This window comes from Lutjanus erythropterus, chromosome 9, assembly GCF_056507025.1.
Source record: "Lutjanus erythropterus isolate fLutEry1 chromosome 9, fLutEry1.hap2, whole genome shotgun sequence".
NCBI classification, from domain to species: Eukaryota; Metazoa; Chordata; class Actinopteri; order Lutjaniformes; family Lutjanidae; genus Lutjanus; species Lutjanus erythropterus.
Window position 1 is genome coordinate 25,047,753 of NC_139325.1, and position 20,518 is coordinate 25,068,270.

Here is a 20,518-nt window from a genome sequence, read left to right on the forward strand (position 1 = left end):
TAGCATCGTTTTCCTTATTTGTCTAGAGAGAGAATGCAATAAATTCTTCTTTTTGCAATTATTTTTAAAAGTCACCTAAATTATTAATGTAAAAAAAACGGCAAAATAGTGAGTTAAAAAGTATGAGGTATGGGGGTTTTCATCTTTTGTTCACAGTTTTGGAAAATACTGCTTCCTTTCAGGAAATGTGTGTGAGCAACTGTGAAAAACTGTAAAACATGCGCATGTGTTGTACCTAATTATTCACAATGTGGCTTTTTATGCAAGTGTTATGTTGTCAGCTCACAATGACATTCAGTACCATGAGGCATTTTTACCCAGCAGGATGGACACTATCACTTCTCCTCTCTTCATATATAAAGTATACACACACACACAATCGCACATATATTAACACACATATACAGTGTACATGCATTCTTCCCAGCAGGACTTGTTTCCGACCGTCTCTCTGCTTTAGAGCACAAACTCTAAAAATACCAGTGCCAGAAAGAGGAAAGAAGACGAGAAGATGTCTGAGCAGCACCTGTCTGAGTGAATGATAACCTGTGTAACGAAAAATGCAAAGAGACAGAGAAGGGCTGGCTAAAACTAATTACATTGACCTTAATGGATAAATGGGAGCAAGGCTCACGTCCCGAAAACACAGAGGCAGCAATGTTGGCTGAGAAACACACACGTATACACACATATACAGTGACATATACACATAATTTTTGTGCTTACTGCAATCCGTGGCAGGTTGAAACAGCCACAAAGGAGTGAGGAATGTCCCGGACCTTCCCCTGATAGTAGCAGTGCTCTCCTCCCTGTGAAAAAAAAACACAAACACTCACAGATTAAGATCATACAGCCAAATATGTGGGATATCTGGAACAAAACAAAAAAAATGTTGTAACTGAACCAGGATTACAATTCAAAATATTACACAAAGAGTGCGTTTATCACCCAACTGCTTCTCCAAAATCAAGCCCACCATCTCCTCATCATGTCTGAAATACAAAATCAACACTGGCAGCCTGACACATTGTCTCTGGTCCCGCCCCAAATTACAAAAATATTGGGAAACTGTTCTGTATGAAATGCAGAACTAATCTTGAACTGGACTCAGTATCTTTTCTTGTCTGTCTTCCTAGAAAGAACACCACTAATCAGTCCTTCCAGGAAGTTGCAATGTTTGCGATTGCAATAATTAACGCACCCTTTTTGTTGACTCCCTGTGAATTCTGCACAACCTTGCGATCTTCTCTAATCACTGCAACTTTTCTGAAAATTTGACAGATCACTGTTGTTTTCCACGAGTTTCACCAATCATAGCAGACCCCTGTGCAAATGTTATACATGTACAACAATGTTTTATCATTTATCATCTTTTTGTATTGTTATTTATTTTATTTTTTTTTATCATGGGTACTGAAAAGAAAACAAGGTTTGTCATTGTTTTTGGCATGTATCTGTACTCTTTTAGATTTTATCATGTTCTGCTGATTTAAGCTTCAAAAAGATTTTGCTTCCTTGTGGAATACACCACTGGTGCATGTCTTTGTTTTTCAAATAAAGAACAATTTGCCTTGGATTGTACAAAAAAAAAAGGAAAAACAAAACAAAACAAAACATATTTTTTGGTGCAATTTTCACATGCCCCCACAATCAGGTATTTTAGGCTTCAACAATCCAAAAAAAGCCTGTGAAGCCATGGAGGGACTGACTAATGTACTTCATAGGAAATTATGTTATGTTCTGACTTTCTGTGTGAGGAAAAATATATTATCCCAATAGATCTACTGTAGGGCTCTCGTGATCACTGGTTGAAATAGGATAATAATGGAGCATTTTCCACTAGTCTTCCTGACTTGTCTAACACACTCCAAGACAACTAACTTAAACAAATGTGGAAACCATGTCTTGAATAAGCAAATGTGAATGTATCTGCCATTTTAGTCAGAGCTTTTATATGAAGTATATGAGATATAAATTATAGTATTGGTGATACGGTGACAACTCACTCAAAATGGTGTGTGCAATGTTTGACAGATGTACCTGTAGAGAACAGTGTATCGTGTTTTTCGCCTCTTTTCTTTATGATCATTGCTGAGCTGTACGGTGCTGTTTTAAATCGTATACTTTTCTGTCTTTCATTTATCAGTTGGAAAGTGGAAAATTCAATAATACAAAGATGATGGGGAAAAAAGATGATATACATGGTTGCCTCCTGAAACGTCTCAAACACTCAGGCAAAATATTCCACTCGCTGCTTTTATTACCATATTCCATCAGGAAATGAGTTCAGAGCGATCAATCACACAGAATTAATTTGCTAACACACGCAAGTGTGACGTGCATGTACATGTACTGGGTGTTTATGTGTTTGTGTGGTACTTTGCACTTTGAGCTTAACCCGTTCACATCCCACCATCTGTGTGTTAACTTCTGCATAACTTCTCCTCCCTCCATCTCTACTTCCACCCACAGTAAGAAGCCACAGCATCGGTCACTCGTAAAAACATTTCTCCAGCTCTGTCACCACTCTTCATCTTCTATCTCCATCTGTCTATATGTGTGTGTGTGTGCTTCTTCTCCTCTCTGCAAGCGTAAACACACATTTATTTTCTATAGACGTGCATGATGTCTAAGTGTCTAAGTGCTCTGCAGGCCATCTCTTCCTGGTCCATTTCTCGCTGCCTAACAGCCATTAGGCAGGAAGCTGGTCTCCCCGAGGAAACGCAGCTTTTATCAGAGGATCAATTTCTGTTCTACAGTCTGATGCAGCGCACTGCAACGCACTGCTTCGTCCACTTCTCGTTCCAGCTCTCTCTCTGAGGACTACCAGCCAAATCCACGCCTGTCTTATAGGTTTGTGTTTGATGTTGTTATTAAATTACATGGACAAAAGTATGTGAAAACCTGAACTATAGGCATTACGATGAAGGTCTTCCACAAGAACCTAGCGGCAAGAATTTGCTCCCATTCAGTCACAAGAGTATCAGCGAGGTCAGTGAGGTCTATCCCTGATTATCATCCTTGCACTTCATCTGAAATGTGCTGGGTGCGTTTGAGCTCAGGGCTCTGTGCCGGAAAGCCAAATTCTTCCACTCTGAGCTCGGAAAATCATTTCTGCCTGGCTTTTTTTCACAGGGATATATAAACTATATATATTCCATGATTTATTATTTAAAGGAAAGGTTCAGATTATTTGATGTAAGGCTCTATCAGGCGCTTGTCGATAGTAGTCTGTGTATTACCTACTCTATATGGACGCTGGCACGCCCCCAGACTGGAGAAGCAAAGAGGAGTACCAGCTCGGAAATGCACTGCTGTGGACAGAGTCAATTCTGGCCACAGCAAGTGTAATTTTCCAGATAGAATGGTCACCTTGGGCCAAATTTGAAGCCTATAATGGGAAGTTTTCTATATACAGGTGAGGTAGTGATATTCACCATAAAGTGCGAGAATTTGTTAAGCAGAAGGTAATTTCTTTGTTCTTTTGGGGATGTTGTGGGTGATATTTTAAAATAGACAGGCAAGAAGCCACAGAACCTTATCTTGCTCTACTTTCTGCTTTGTTTCTGAACACCCGCTCCCCATTTTCATATTTGCATGATGTTTTATGCAGTTGTAGTACATAAATATTTGCATTTACATGATTTCACCAGCAACATGTCCCAAAAAGGGGGTTTTGGGCCCCCTGAGACCAAATACCCCCAAGTTGGTGGTGCTTGTTATCAATTCATGAGGGCCCAAGGTACAGGCTAACAGGAAAAGCTGAAAACACCCTGACAGTTGGACCTGGCTCCTGGCCTGTCAGGATGAAACAAGAGAGAGCCTTCTTCAAACTGTTGCCATAAAGTAGGAAGCAGTGTCTAATACTATTGTATGCTGCAGCATTAAGATTTTTGTTACAGAAACTATAAGACAATTTGAGAATCAGGTCTTTCTGAGAGTTAGATGAGAAAATGGATACAAAATCCCATGTCTAAAACTGTTGTTGTGGTTGTTTTTATACTTTGTCTCTTTGAATTGATTTAGCAAATGAGATATAACATGTTAGTAAGATTTAAAGGTGTTTGCAGACATATTTTGTTACTTTTGGACAGCTGTTTTCTCCTGTCTGTTGTATTTACACTACATGGATACATAGGGGGTGTGCAGTGTACTCACTATTTATTTATTTATTTTATTTATATAGTGGCAAATCATAACAGAAGTCAGGGTACATTTCATATAAAGCAGGTCTAGCCCTTACTCTTTATAAAATTATTTACAGAGACCCAATAGTTCCCACCAACAGCAAACACACAGCGGTGAGAAAAAAACTTTGTTTTAACAGGCAAAAACATGGGAAGCAGCTATCAGCTGCAACCAGTATACAGTTACTGACATACACTTTAATGTCTGCCTGTACTGTGATGACTTTTATGATGGCTGCCACAGATGATATTAGACTATTAGACTATACTATAGACTATTGTTGCTTTTGTCTGATGTGCTTTTAATGTGTCTGTATGTTTACTGTGTCTTTATGTTCTGTACTGTACCACAAAGTGCACATTAAAATTTCTTTAATGTCCTCTTTAAGTCAAGCTATCCACCTCCATGGCTTTATATATATTAGAAGTCGAGAAACTATACTTTTGGGGAAGCCCAGTATATGTTTTTTTTGGCTGATATACAGCATAATAATTAATGGCAGTTAGTTCAAACCTTCACACAGGTATCAAAACCAAACATCATAGTATGACATCTGATATATAAGAAATAAATAATGGAGATTTGGCACACAGCTGAGTTTATTTTTTTCTCATTACTGAATTAATGGGAGTGAAGTTTATGATGTTGCACGTGATGGTGATGGTAGGAATAGCTTGCATGCTGGTTATCTTTATTACTGTGAAGTGATTTAGTGATGAATCACTCTCATGCATGAATCATACATCAATAATAACCTAATTTTCTACACGATCCATAATGATGAAGAAACAGAAAAATAGAAGCGTGTGGCAAAAAAAATAGCATGCTGTTGATATTTTAAAGAACCCCCCAAAATTTCACAAAACATGTTTTCAGGGGAGCTCATGTGTGTTTAAGAGGAGCCACGCTCCCTCTGACTCCCCTGTAGTTCACACCCTGCTCTTGGCAAGCAAATGGATATGTGCACTCCCCAAAATACTGAACTTTTCCTTCAAATCCCAAACCATAAAAAAATACCAACCTCTGTGGACCGGCATGGCCACATAATGTTGGTAGTGGAAATTTCCTTTAAGAGTTTGTAAGCTAAACAGGAGCAGCTCACAGCTGACAACTGACAACTACAAAAGGGGTTATCATAAATGTATGGTAATACAAATGTGTGTGTCTGTATGAATTGTTATTATTGAATTATAGGAGTGACATTGGATTTGTTTTTTTTTTCCTGTTCCTGAGTTTCACGGTTCTCTGCTCTCACTCTCTCAGTCCTAATTATGTAGCCCACCTCTTAGCTATTATTTCTGAATCTGATTTTTAAAGGAGGAAGGAAACAAGCTATAAGCCCGAGGTATGTGTCAAAGTAACCCTGACTCACTCTAACTCTCTATTTACACAGTATCTCGTCCAAGATGGCCAGAACGTACAAATAAGATAGCTAACAGTAGTGCATTGAAAGTGGGGGGGGAAAGATTTAATAAACTAACTGAGAGATGAAACAAAAGAAGTTGTACATGTTAGGTAGATAACCCTAAACTGAGCTACAGATGAAAACAGAGAGGTCGGGTAAAGAGACATAGAGCGGCCATGAAGTGAAGAGATAGAGCGGGCTATTTATAAGTGGTGCTGTGCTCTACTATCTCAGCGTCTCTCCTCCCCCTGTCGCCCTGAACCTTCTGCTCCACTTCTCATCAAAGCAAGAAACACCCAAAACCCAGAACTGCTGTGGGTACATCCTCACAGTGTGTGTGTGTGTTGCTATATCGGTCTGATCTGTGATCTCCTTATAGACCCATATAGGAGTAATTAATCATCTAATCTGGACATCACAATGCACAATGAAGAGGTCAAGGTCAGACTGTTGGTAAACAAGTAGGACACTCTGCCCTCTGAGTGTCACTGAAAGTTTGAGCACAGTAATTAGATAAAGAAGAAGAATAAGGAATGACGTCAGTCAATCTCCACTTACCACTCATCTATTAAAAAACATTTTCCTTCAATTGCTACAAATACAGTACCAAGTACATTTATGTTAGTGTTAGAGTGTGATAATCAGGGGTGGAAGTAATCAATTACAAATACTCAAATTACTGTAATTAAGTGGGGTTTTTTGGCTATTTATACTTGTGATGATATAATTTACATGGATGCATCTTCCATCCCCTGAAAAACTGGATGTTGTCTATCATGCTGCCTTGCGGTTTGTGACTGTTGCCAGAGTTCATACACACCATTGTAACTTATATGACACGGTTCAATGGACTTCACTGTGTTTAAGGAGAGAAAGCCATATATTCATTTCTATTGCAAATTTGAATTATCCCAGCACATGTCCAACTTATTGACCTATGACTCCAGTACCAATATCACCAGATCCACCACCGCCCGAAACAAACTAGGTGAATCTGCCTTTCCTTTCAAACCCTGAAAGCCTGGAATGAGCTGCAAAATATACTTAACTTGAAATCTTTACACTCTCTAGATATATTCAAAAATACTATATACTATTTTAACAGAACAATGTCATTGCTTCTGATCAGTGCCATTATTTGCAATAGTTCTTTTTAGCCCCTGATCAGTGGTTTTGCAGTGTATGTTTTGTTATCTGATTATTGTTTGTTGTTTGCACTTTCACATGATTTTTTTATTTTATTTTATGCTGTCTATCTTGACCTGGAGTCCCTGGTAGGAGAGATACTGTATCTCGATGGGACCTTCCTGGTAAAATAAAGGATAATAAATAAAAGGTAAATAAAATAAATAAACATTGTGACAAAATACAAGCTGAGACAATTAACATTTCTCGGCTGTCAGGCATTTAGTCATACTATATATAAAGGTACGGACATATCTATACTTCTTTATTCTGTCTCTGGGTGTATCATCAGGCCATTATAAGTAGTGCTGAAGATTAATGAGCAGGACTGCTTTATGGCCACACTGGATTTTTATATGATGGGAGTTTCCATATTAAGGCCAAGAGACTCACACTATAAATAAACATTTGCAAACAAACAAACAAACTAGTCTATCACAACCCTAATGGTTATCAGCATCCTCATATAACAATAATAGTAATAACGAGAAGGGCAGTAGGAGAGTGCAGACCTCCACCGAGGCCAACAGCCCAGTCGTCTATGATGCAGATCTTCAAGTGCAAGATTAATGTACCCTTCAAATAAATTCGCAAGATTTGCAAGAAAATGTATATGTCTCTATCATGATTAAGTAAATTTGTTTCTTTTACTCTACTGGACACAGAGCTCCAGCTTTCCATTTACAAATCAATGTATTGATTAAGGAAAATTTTCCACAATCAGTGTTTCACAGTCAGCCAAAAAACACTCATTGTTAAAGCCAAAATTATACTACATGAGTCTAACAAATCAAATCTGGAAAAAATCAGAAAGTTTTTTGCAGAATGAGTTTACTTTAGTCTTTATATCGGTTTGGTTATCGTATCAATAAAAACTCAAATGGTTCATTATAGCTTTAGTTGAACGGTGGAATGTGGTTTTGTGCTAAACAAGAATTTAGGATTTGTCCTGCATTCGTAGCAATGAACTCCTAGATATATGTCCTACTAGGGTTGGGCGATGTCTAACAAATTGCTATATGACGATGTCCACAAGGAAGCATCACGATGGACAATGATATCATTGCTGGGTCTCAAAGGGTCTTCATCTCTGCAACACATGTCTGTAACTTAGTTGTATTTAAGAAGATAATCACAAACACGACATGGAGACGTAATGCAATGAACAGCAGCAATCGCTTCTTTTTATTTTCTTTCCCACATGTCGAAAATGGCAACAACTATGGCAACTCTGAGGGAACACACTACCTCAAATACAGAAGGTTTTTAAATCACAATATTACGATGGTAGAGGGTTCAGTGGTCGATGACTGTCAGCCATCACGATGGATGATAGCATCACGTATCGACCGAACCCTATGTGCTACCTCTACTACCTCTGCACTACATGAAAGGAGAGGATTCTGGGAGTAGAGCAGCAGCTTGTGTTATGATGGCTGACATTTTGACCTCTGTGAGCAGAGTAACAATCAGGAGCTTGTCTCATATTAACCTTCCTGAACAGCAGCCATTAATAAAGAGGCAAAGTGCTCTTATTCTTTCCACTATTAAAAAAAAGAAAGCAGAGTACATTCTGGATATTCATCTAGAAGGTGAATTAATTCACACACAGAGAGATCGCTTTATAATAAGTTGCATAATTACAAGGGCCTTCATCACAGAATATGTGGTGTAATAATTTGGATCATTCTCTGTAAAGTATCTAATATCTCACTAATCTGCTGCTTAGCTGAGTAAATCCTGGCCATTATAACCCCCCCGCACACTTATGTGATGTAACACGACGCCTCAGTGGGTGTCCTGTAACTGAAGTCCAGATTCCAGAGGATTATCACAGCAATCTTAATTTCATGTTAGCTGAAGGTTTTAGACCACAGCTACAGCTCCACTCTGGTCCTCTGAAATGTAAGCTGAACAAAGACTGGGTGGGCTGTGATTTCTCTGAGTGTGCACATTGATTAACCAATAAAGGGCTCAGGGAGGAGGAAGAACCTGTGGGGTCTGCAGGAAATTGCAGCTGTGCGACACACATCTGAAAACAATCCGATTCAGCTGTTTTATTTAAACAAACTGCCACCCTCTGCTACGTTACACACCCGGTACAAACGTGTGATCTGTACCTGGATGCACAACCCCTGACAGACCTTTTTCACACCTGGTATCAATAGGTTGCTGATGTTGCTGTATGGGATCTACTTATTTTACCTTTGCAAAAAGTTGCAGGGGTTATCTGTAGCAATTTCCTGAGCCGAATTAATTGATTTTTGCCCACCTGGGGGCAGCACAGCAAGTCGTAAACACAACATTGACATATTATCTCCTAAGTTTTGGCCAACTATGATTGCAGTCACCTTACACATCCAGCAGAGCAACATTAGCATTAACTCAGAGTCATGTTTCTGTCCACCTAAACATGTCATTACAATAGTCACTCTTTTTTAAGCTTCTTTAGCTTGTTTTGGTCTCCACTAAGGCTGTGCATTGTCAAGAATCTGGGGATACGATATGTATCACAATACGGGGTCACAATTTAATATATTGTGACATACTGTTGTACTGTAAGGATGGTGATATGTCGCTATTTTTTTTAATCTAATTTTAGGAAAACTGTCATGGTGTAAAGAACACATGCACACACAAAAATAAGATATTCAATATTCAACAGATATTGTGATATAAGTCACAATTTTGGTGAGAATAGTAATTTTTGCATTTCAGATTCACTGAAAAACAATGATGGTGTGATTTCTGCCAGTGTCAGTACCAAACAAGCAGCTTCTGCAGTTTGGATATTGCACTTGGCTAAACTGCGATTTCCATCAATTTTTTGATTAATTGTTCGGCCTTTGGTAGCACACAATGGGTTTACCAAGTCTTTTTCACTGAAAACAGCTTTTCTGCTTCAGCTGAAAATGAAATTAATGAGATTAGAGAGAGTGGATCGAATCTGTAAAGTTGAGAGGAGCAGCAGAATGATAATTCTCTGTGGGTTTGTCACCACTAGTGACACTTTTTTAAACATAGTCATTTGATCCACTGCTGATAGAAAAATAACATTTACAGCAGCTTTAAGACTGTGTTCAGACTGTTCAGACTGTATTTGAACCTAGCGGAGATCTGATTATAATTCAAGCCAAACCACCTCCAGATGCCTTTACACTGTGCTGTAACATGCTTTTATCCCTAGTCACGTAACCAGATACTGATTGAAATACCAGGGGTTAATGGGGTCAAGACCATAGCACCATAAAAACACTGTAGCTTCCATTCTAACTGCAAATAGTCTGAAAGTGAAAGTGTGAGTGAGCATGAGGAGAGATGATGATGATGATTTGCAGAATCTTACATTGGTGACGACAGTCTTCCCTTTTTCTGACAAATGTCTCTCCTTGTACCCTGACGACAGCAGATCACTGGGAACAGAGAGGAAAGAAAAAAGAGAATTAAAGTTAGAAAATTTGTGATTCTGATTCAAGTGTCACTCAGTGTGCTTGTATTTTATAGGAGGATTGTATTCAGTCATGGCAGCGCAGAGCTTCAGAGCATCAGTCCGGCTAATTATGACCAGCGTACAGGGACGAGGCTATTTCCAGCACACAAACTCACACAAACACAATTATACAAATCCAGCCTTCTAGCAAATGTCTGGTGAGTGTGTGTCTATCCGAGGAATGAAGGACAAGTGAAGGTCAGGAAAGAGTAAAAGAAGCGACATAGGCAGAATGGGGAGGAGGCAGGAAACAAATTGAGAGAACAACGAAGAGAGAGAAGACTGGCATAAATAAGAGGAAATCAGTCTGTGTGTGCTTTCTCAGCAGAGCTGGACCCAAGAATCCCAATGGAGATACACACTGCGGGCCCAATCTGAGACAGAGATGTATGAGCTACAGTGCACACAAAGCCACACACACACACACACACACACACACACACACACACACACACACACACACACACAGAAGAATGCGGCATATGAATGGGAATTTGTCCCTTCTTCAACCTATTTTAAAATATAATTTAAAGCTTTAGCCTGTTATCTCATAAAAAGGTGACCTGAACATGATCGTGCACACACACACACACAGACACACACACACATGGCAGGTGTAGGTAGGACTGGATATTGTTCCAAAACATCCAGTACCAGTATGGATACCTTGACTTTGATACCAGTTCCTGAGCGATACTTTTCAATTTTATAAAATCCATTTTAACAAAATGAAAATTTCATTACACATTACAGTACAAATATTGGTTTAATTTTCTTCTCCTTTTAAACACGCACAGCAGTTTCATTACATACAAATATAAACCTCTTTCACAATGCAGTTAAACTTTTCTTCTTAAGTTTTATGTTTCAGCACTTAAGTTTTATGTTTCAGCACCTTGGTATTATTTCCACTGACATTTGGTATAAGGCTGCACGATATGGTAAAACAATAAATAAATAAAAATAAAAAAAATATTGAGACTATTTTGACTGAAACTGTGATTGTGATATGATTAGTGGGAATGGTCATTTTTGCATCACAAATTTCATTTTCACAAGTTTTAATACAAGTACTATAATCAGGATGATGTTGTTGGGGTCTGAACCAAACAAACATATTTCCTTACATTGGAAGAACAAGATCTTTGGGCCAGAACATCTCTGCAGTCGTATACAGTACTTCATTATAATGCTGTTTTAGTATACATTTTTCCTTTATCAAAAAACCTGCAATGTTTTGCAATATGGCTATTGCTTTTGGCCATATTTCGATAATATTTTGATGAGTTGTGCAGCCCTAACTGAAGCACTTTGTTCGGTGCCATAAAAGTACCGAAGTGTGGTCCCCAGTGCAAGGTGTGGGAGAGTGCTTTTGTGTTGTATATACGCTACAGTGGGCAGTGCCAGAGACATCAGTAATCTGAAGCTTGTATACACAAAAACAAACACACATAATGTAAATGTTAGAGACAAAAAAGCCAACCTTGCACCAGGAGAGAGCAGTATAAAATTCAAACAGTACAATCAGCATAACGACCTCATTTTTATCAGATTAAACTGTGTTTATTTTTGCTGAATAAGAAGCCTTGAACATTTTCCAAAACAACTAAATCACTGGCAAGACACTGCTGTATTTATCAGTCAGAGGACAGGAACTGACACAAAAATGTGCAAGCAAAACAGTAACAAAACGGTATGTGAGCAGGCCGCTCGCCACGCTGAACCAGAGAGCCATCAATCAACTCCAACTTCCTGTCAACATCCAGACATCAACAAGAGACAAGTAGGCGGGATGAATTTTTGTCTTGTTCACCCTCCAAACAAACCGGCCTCTTTTTCAGTGTCACATTAACAGTTTGAGGGTGCAGGGATGGATGGAAAATGTGGGTAAAAGTGTGAAATTTGATTGTTTTTCCTAAACAGTATGAATGTACATATTGTGCGCTAAATATGACATTAGAGAACATGCCACTGCTTTAAAGGTGATATGTAAGAATTACAGGATTTCTGCAACCTGTCAAATCCATCCTACAAACACACTGGGGGTGATGTATCACCAGGATTGATGCCACCTGCTGTTAACTGTAGCTGCTGTTAGCTGTGTAGCTAGTACCAGTCTTATTAGCTGAGTATACACGGACCGGAAGCTCAGACATTTGATGGTTCCAGGCTCCTAATAATGAAAACGTTCTGCTTACTTTACTGTGAGTTTAATGTATTTGAAGTATTTGACCACATTTTATGTTGTTTAACAAAAAATGGCTATTTATCAAAGTTAGATGAGAAGACTGATACCCCTCTACCTTCTGTTTGGTAAATATGAAGCAACCATCAGCAGATGCTTAGCTTAGCTTAGCTTAACATAAAAAGTGGAAACAGAGGAAATAGTTAGCCTGGTTCTGTCAGAAGGTAAAAATAAACTGTAGACCAGGGATACTCAGCTCGTTACGCCTGAGGGCCACTTTTACAAAATGACAGGATGTCAGGGGTCAGATAAAAAACAAACAAATATTAATGTTATTTATCAGATAAAATTAATAACACGTGAAGGCACATTTTTTTTTATTTTAAAATTAACTGACTTATTAACTTCACCTATTAACTAAACTGACTTGGTCCAAGGATGGACAGATAAATCTGACATTTTACTGCATTTCATAACTACATCAGCATTTTATTTGTAAATGCTTTGGTAACATTTGAAAGGGTTTATACAACATTAAACAGCTGGAATCTCCTCCATCACTGAAATCACTGACATGTTGGAATGATTTCTAAACAGAAACCATAAACATAAACCACTCCTACCAGGGACACAGTGCAGAGCATGTTAAAACTCTTTTAGCACAAAATACACATGTATGGGATCAGAATTATCTGCATTTCTGTATAACTTTTGTTCATCTTCAACAACCACATTTCATCCCATCATACAAAACTGGCAAAGTTGTCCTGGGAAAAACATGTGCGAATCAATGTTTTTCATGGATTAAACTATTGAGAATTAACATGTGAACAAATAACATACACATTCGGGAGGTTTTCTTAACTTTGTGCTAGTGTTGTCATGATACTGGAATTTCTAATTTCGATATACCTCAAAAAATATTGATATTTGATACTATTTTTAATACCACAGGGTAAAAATGGCTTAACATTGAGGGCATAAAAGTTTACATTTTTATTCAAATGAAAATATAACAAGGCTATAACACATGACACTGAGTAAGTGAGAGAGGCAGGACTATGACGGCACTGCAGCAGTTTGTGTGTCAACTCGCTGTTGGAGAGAAGAGAGCGAGAAAGTGCAGATGGTCCAGGAGTATCGATACTGAGTAAAATGAGTACTGAAAGCATTTTCCAAATAGTCACTATCAATATTTATTGATATATTGATATTTTTGACAACACTATTTTGAGCAGAGCCAGGCTAACAGCTCACCACTGCTTCCAGTCTTCATGCTAAGCTAATAGAGGTGGAGAAATGTCCTGATTCTAAGATGCATTGTGATGTGGACATGGAAGATTCTGCAGTGATGCAGTGAGGTAATATAGTTCAGCGTTTGCAGCCGACACAAAATTATAGTCTGCTAATATTGAACACTGATTTTCCGACAGGTGAATCGAGAATCAAATAGTGAGGATGGTGAAGATTCACAGATCACAGAAGATTCGGCTTGCTGTGGCTTCATATTCTCTGTGCAGACATGGGAGAAGTATTGATCTTCATATCACAATCTCAACAAGAAAGCAAATAAAGGCATTTCCCAACATGGTGGTGCATTGTTTTTTGTTAAAGCTGCTTTGAGATCTGTGTCCAATGTTTTCATGGACCAGCTGTAGGTATAAATAGATACATTTTTGTATCCTCAAGTTTAAAAACTGTGATATTTTTGACAAAATGACAGACTGTTGAAAGCAAAGAAAAATCAGTAACTGTAATGACTCATAATAAGGCAGATGGGAGGAAAGTGTTTTTCTTTTGAAGACAGACATGTCATGTGTTTTTCAAATATTATTAAATGAGCTTTCTTTCAGGGAGCAAAAGCTTTCCACAGATGATATACCGTACATCATTTGCATGAAACCCCTGACCTCGGTGTGGTGCACACACACACACACACACACACACACACACACATGCACAGGGGAAAGAGGCTGCTTTTTAAGATGACTAATGGGCGTTTTGCTACAGCAATAAAAACATGCAGGCAAAGAGCAGAGAGAGGGGTAAAATGGAAAGAGGAAGAGAATGGCTGTCAAGGGGCGAGTAATGAGAGAGAGGACAGGAAAGAGGCAGTAAAACTTAAAGAGAGAGAGGCACAAGGTGTGAATACAGAGCTCAGGGCCCTAACAGACATCCCAGCACACACTGCGATTAAAGGGATAGTTTGGACTTATTTGAAGTGGTGTTGCATGAGGTACTCATCGATTACCAGTAGATTACCTACAGTAGATGATGATCAGCATGCCCCAAGTTTGGAGAAGCAGAGCGATGTCAGCAATGCACTGCTGTGGACAGCATCAGCAACACAACACATTTTAGCCAAGCCTTCCTAAAAAAAAATCTATATCAGTTTGAGTGTATGCTATAATTGTATATATAGTTCATATAACTTTACTTTTCCATTAGGCAGCTTTTTCTGACTGGGAACCACTTTTATATAAGCCAGATCTTACTGTCTTCAAACCAACCAAACTTCAGTGGTGATTCAGGACAGTCCCGAATTTTGAGCAGGTGTCCCGAATCTTTTCCTGTTTATAACAGTAACAGATAATATGTAGAAGCCTAAACGAGGGCTGTCTGTAAATTGCATCAAACTACTTCTGTAGCCAGTAATTCCTGCTTTAAGTTATTAAATGCGCCCTGTTCCTTTTTGTAGATATGTACGGATATAACCGATGTGTTTTCACTTGTCTGTTTCACTGATTAGGCCATCATAACAGAGAGTGCAGGCACCACAATAGGAAAAATGTATGATAAAAACATCTAAAAATGACTTTGTAAGCTCATATAGCTTAATGACAATTTTATCTGTTGAAAAGACATTTAAACGTGTCCTTAATGCATCTTGTAAAAATGCAGCCAGGACACTGTGCTTCACATCGCCATCATTTTAGTAACAAATTTTCAGAGTTAGTGTCTGATGTTACACTAAATTATCTGGTCTGGTCACTGTATCTGCTACTGCCTCAATCTGTTAGTGTTAGGTTAGTTCAGATTCACTGAAGTCACACAATAACACAAACTAAATAACCGATCAAGGCAGCAGTTGACCAGCCACTCATCAAAATCACTGATTTTCCCTGTGGAATTTGGTTGGTTTGGAGAGAGTGATATTTGGCCTCTGTAGCAGCTGGTTTCCATGAGAAAAGGCTAAAGCAGTGAAAATATTCGGGATATGGCTTGCACTTAAACTGATATTGAATTTTTTTTTTAGGTGGACCTTTTTTGAGAGGCCAAAACACCTTTTGTTGCTGTGATGCCCTGTTGATTGCTTAGTTTCCATGCTAGTACTCCCTCTGCTTCTACAAACTGGGGGTGTGCCGACAGGGATCTGTTGTAGGTAATACACTTGATAAATACCTCATACAACCCCACATCAAATAATCCTAACTATCCCCTTAAGTCGTCTGCTGAAAAACATCTGCACCATGTGTAAAACAGGCAACCCCCATGGAACACTTCACACCCGCCAACCTCACATCACCTCAGACTTACTACAACATCGTGCAAATGAAACACTCCATGACTCTTGAGACACACGTAACATTTTATCAACATTTTGCATCAAAAAGGACCGCTGTCAAAATATTCATACGCTCCCGTGATGAAGACGTTCGGTGTGTGCATGAGTCCCTGGGTCACAGGCGCGCGCTGTTAGCCTTTGTTCTGCTGGGATGTGTGTTTAAGATTCAGAGCTTGTGATCTTTATCCGGCTGCACGCTGAGCACAGACGGGGGGAACAAGCAAGAAGCATACTGAGGCAGCCAGGCAGACACACGGGCCTCTAATGGAGGACGCTGATAACAGATTTCAGCTTTAATTGTTGGGGGATTTAAATAATTTATTTGACAGACAAAGACGCAAACTCAGCCCCGACCCCATCCCCCACACTGACACACACACATAAATGTAGAGATGCACATAATCCCCCCTCTTCCTGTTAACATACACTTATGTATAAATGTATAACTGACAGCGACCTCTTTGTAGCTTCACTCTGATATGGAAACAAACACAAAAAATGACAGAAATACAAACACAGACCTCCTCTCATGCACTGTTTACATGTGATCTATCTCTCAGTGGAGATAAATGCTGCAAACTTTCAACATAAATGATCAGAGGAAGGCGGTTTGTAAAAGCTGAGGAATAAACAGGGAAAAAGGGACAAGGGAAAACAGAAATAGAAGCAATTATGAGCATAAATTCAATAAATTATCAGAATTTAAGAGCTTAAAATAACAGATTCATGGTATCTCATGTCAGACATATTTGTGTGGCATCTGTGCAGACCAGATGTGTGGCTCAAACACCCACATCTCCTGCTCCTTTTGTGTCTTATTCAGTGTCTGCTACTCTCATTCTCTCAGATCATTGCTTTAATTTAAATAGTCTGCTCATCCTCCCTCCACTATATGCTGGAGGAGAGTTTTTTCTCGGCTCTGTCGCCGCGGCAACATCTGTTTGAGAGCTGGCGTCCAGCTGTCAATCAGGCCTGGAGGAGATTTTGGAGGTGGATCCACAGACGTTCCACTTTCAGCTTACAACATTTCATACAGCCATTTCCATATAATCACACCCCGCTCTCGCTTCTTTCTCTACACTTTAATGTCACCCAGCCCACACACACATACACACACAGACGCATAAGAGCGCAGACACCGCTTGAGCTGGGAAAATGTTGCTCTGAAAAGACTTATTCAACTTTATTAAGTGGGTCTTAAAGAGGTAAAAACTGAAGCAGCGAGAAGCTGCAAGTGCACCGAGTCCGTCTGGCTGTCAATCACATCAAACTTCATCCTGTTCTTTAAAGCATTTTGTTGTGAGTTGCTCTGGGTGAAGACATCTGCTATGGCAACCCAGTTCGATCTCCTGAGGTGAATCATGCACACACACACACACACACACACACACACACACACACACACACACACACACATAAACCAAGTTTCCATGTGGTCTAAAATTCCTCTCACGATCTGTGTCGCCTGGCACTGCTGTGGCACTGGGATGAAAAACAGCACAAAAAGGACAGATTGGCAGGACGAATGTTTGTGTGTGTGCGTGCGTGTGTTTGTGTGTGTGTGTTTGTGTGTGTGTGTGTGTGTGTGTGTGTGTGTGTGTGTGTGTGTGTGTGTGTGTGTGTGTGTGTGTGTATGTATGTGTGTGAAAGAGAGAGAGAGAGAGGATTGGCACAAGTGTTGGAGTAGCAGGCTTTTCATTCCTTTCACACCAGCCAATCTAGCGGCTTTTAAAGACTCTTCCTAATACACCCAACATCCTAAAACACAAGAAAAAAATCAAGAATTTTAAAACGAAAGTTAGATTTTTTTAAATGTTTTGAAATGGGGTTGTATGAGGAACTTCTCCATCGTCAATGTATTACTTACAGTAGATACCAGTCGGCAAACACTTAGTTTGGAGAAGCAGAGAGGAATGCCAGTATGGAACTGCCGTGGACAGGGCCAGCAACAAAACATGTTTTAGCCGCTTAAAAGAAGGTGTAAAAAAAAAAAATCAATATCAGTTTAAGTGTACGTTATATTACATTTTCACCACTTTACCTTGCCATGAGATAGTCTTTTCAAATGGTATTCTACCGCTGTCTCGATCTGTTAGTTTGTTTGTGTTATTGTGTGACTATGGTGTTTTAAAGGATTAGCTCAGATTCACCAAAGTCTTTTTTTTTTTTGTCAATGGAGTCTGGTGGCTTTGGAGAGAGCGAAGCTTGGCTTATATAACAGTAGTTTCCTGTCAGAAAAGGCTGTCTGACAACAAGGTGAAGCAGTGAAAATATTCTAAATATATTGTACACTTAATCACTAGATTTTTTAGGTGGGCCAACCACCATGTACTGTAGGTTATACTAGGGCTGCCACAATAACCACCACATCTCGACAAACCAATCATAGCGGATGGTAAGCAGCGGCAGCAACCACAATGTTCAATCAATGCTTCAAATTCAAAACTTTAACAAGAAAGTAGAGGGTCAATAAAGCCTCAAGCTCAAGGATGGATCCATAGTAGCTGTCCATGATCAAAGTTCAAACTTGGGAGATGTAAGTTTTGCCATGTTTCACGTTGTTGTAGTGTTTGTTTTGTACCTATTTTGGCTACTATCACAAGCTGGGGCAATGTTGAACTAATGTTGTAATACTGAAGGACCATTAAGAAAAACCGTGTGAATGTTAGTCTCATTTGAAGCCCACTAAGTAACAAGAGTAGTAGGTTTGATGCCAGTAACTGTTTTATAATGTTTCTTTTTGTGGAAGTTTATATCGCAGCATCAGCTGCGTTAGCTCTGTTGTTGTACAGAAGCAGGCTGGTTCTGCTCTGTGATCTTCATCACCAGTGTGTGTGTTGCTGCTGTATGTAAATGTCCTTGATAGACACACACAAAAGCTAACAATATATCTACATGTGAAACAGTAAAACTGCAGGTATGCATTTGCAACATTATGTACTGATGGGGAGCACCCTGCAGCTAGGTTGCTCAGCAAACAAAACACGAGAATGGCGAATACTATCACGCTTTTGAGCGAACCTAAATTCTGAAATTCTGTCGACGCAACAGCCCTAGCTAATACACTGATTACCAATAAGTATCTTATACAACCCCACTTCAAAAAATCCAAACTATCCCTTTAATCAAATGCATCCATACGTCCATACACATCTGCACACAAGCACTGCAGTCATCAAATGGATTTCTGCTCCATATATGGATTTCTGCCATTTAACCCTGTAATAAAAAGGGCACCGACACACAAAGGACTGAACATGTGCTGTGTCAGGCGTCCGTAATGAGGATGGGGGAGGGCTGTCGAGGAAAGAGAGAGGAGAAAGGAAAGATAACATGGTGGTTGCGGCGGAGGGAGGGGTTTGGGTGGAGGTGCAGCAAGATGGAAAGGTGGATAAGAGAAATAAAGATGTGAAAAGGAGTGAAGGAGAGATGAGAGGTGGGTGGCAGGAAGGTTTCTCTTTGGGAAAAGCTGCAGCTGCTTTCACCTGCACCACCACAACCCCCTTCTCTCTCCAGCCTCACCCACCCACCCACCCTCCCACCGAGGCCTCATTAAAGGTCTCCAGGCTATAATTCATTCACTCTGCAATCACTTATCAGACATGCAATTCCACCAGCATATTCTCTGGGATCCCTGCTCTTATTGCACAGGGAATACTGACACGCACAAACATGACACACTGATGCTAACAGAACACAAAAGAAAGAATCAAACACAAAGTATATTCCAGTTCTCTGCAGGCTTAGGTCTGTAGCACGCAACATACAGGCAAACTGAGTCGACTCCTGAATTATGCAGTGGCTGGAGATGTTGTGGGCATGAAGAAGAACATGCAGATGTGTATCAGTGACAACATGTGGATTGTTAGTGAACTCCACGCCATGTAAACAGAGACAGACTTTTGGAGCCTTGTACACTTGGGACCAAGTGATCATGACTTGTTTAGTTTTTATGTTCAACTGATGCAGTTATTCTATTTTATGCCCTTAAATGCATCATCGTGTGTGTTTGTGGGTAAATTTGGTCTCCATCTTATCCACCGACTCTATCAGATTTTGCACCGTGGTAAATTTTGTTAAATAGTTAATCTCCTGACAGTAAACCATACTTTCAATTGATTTTTATTCAGCACGACAGGGGAAAAGGAGTAATCTATGGAAGACAATAGTCTTTAGAGAGGCATTAGTATCTTTTCCTGCTGAGAGAACAACGGTCTTTCCTTCTGTCCCTGTCTTCAGCAAGAGTCGGCTCCTGGATCTCTTTGTCTACACTAATCCTGCATACTGAGTTGAGATGGCTCAACAGAGGAGAGGGGGGAACGGAGGAATGGTACGATCCGAGCATAAAAAAGGAAGGCCAGTAATTCAATGCTTGACATTCTGCAAAGTCTACAAACACAAGCCCTGCCCTGAAAGGAGGGGTTCGCATTTTTAGCTATGGAACAGCCAGCACTATAATAAATCTACAACAACTGGATAGATTGCCATTAAATTATGTGC

At 39.5% G+C, this 20,518-nt stretch overlaps 1 protein-coding gene across 2 annotated transcripts in view; it reads right to left on the bottom strand.

Moving 5' to 3' along the window:
- The window catches only part of adam22 (ADAM metallopeptidase domain 22), a 94,653-nt gene that overhangs the window by 53,157 nt on the left and 20,978 nt on the right, over window positions 1-20,518 (bottom strand). For both annotated transcript variants that reach the window (XM_084726831.1, XM_084726832.1), the window contains exons 4-5: window positions 10,125-10,191; window positions 727-809 (exon numbers count right to left, since the gene is read on the bottom strand). In XM_084726831.1, the coding sequence (XP_084582957.1) occupies window positions 727-809; window positions 10,125-10,191 (150 nt within the window). The remainder of the gene's footprint in view (window positions 1-726; window positions 810-10,124; window positions 10,192-20,518) is intronic.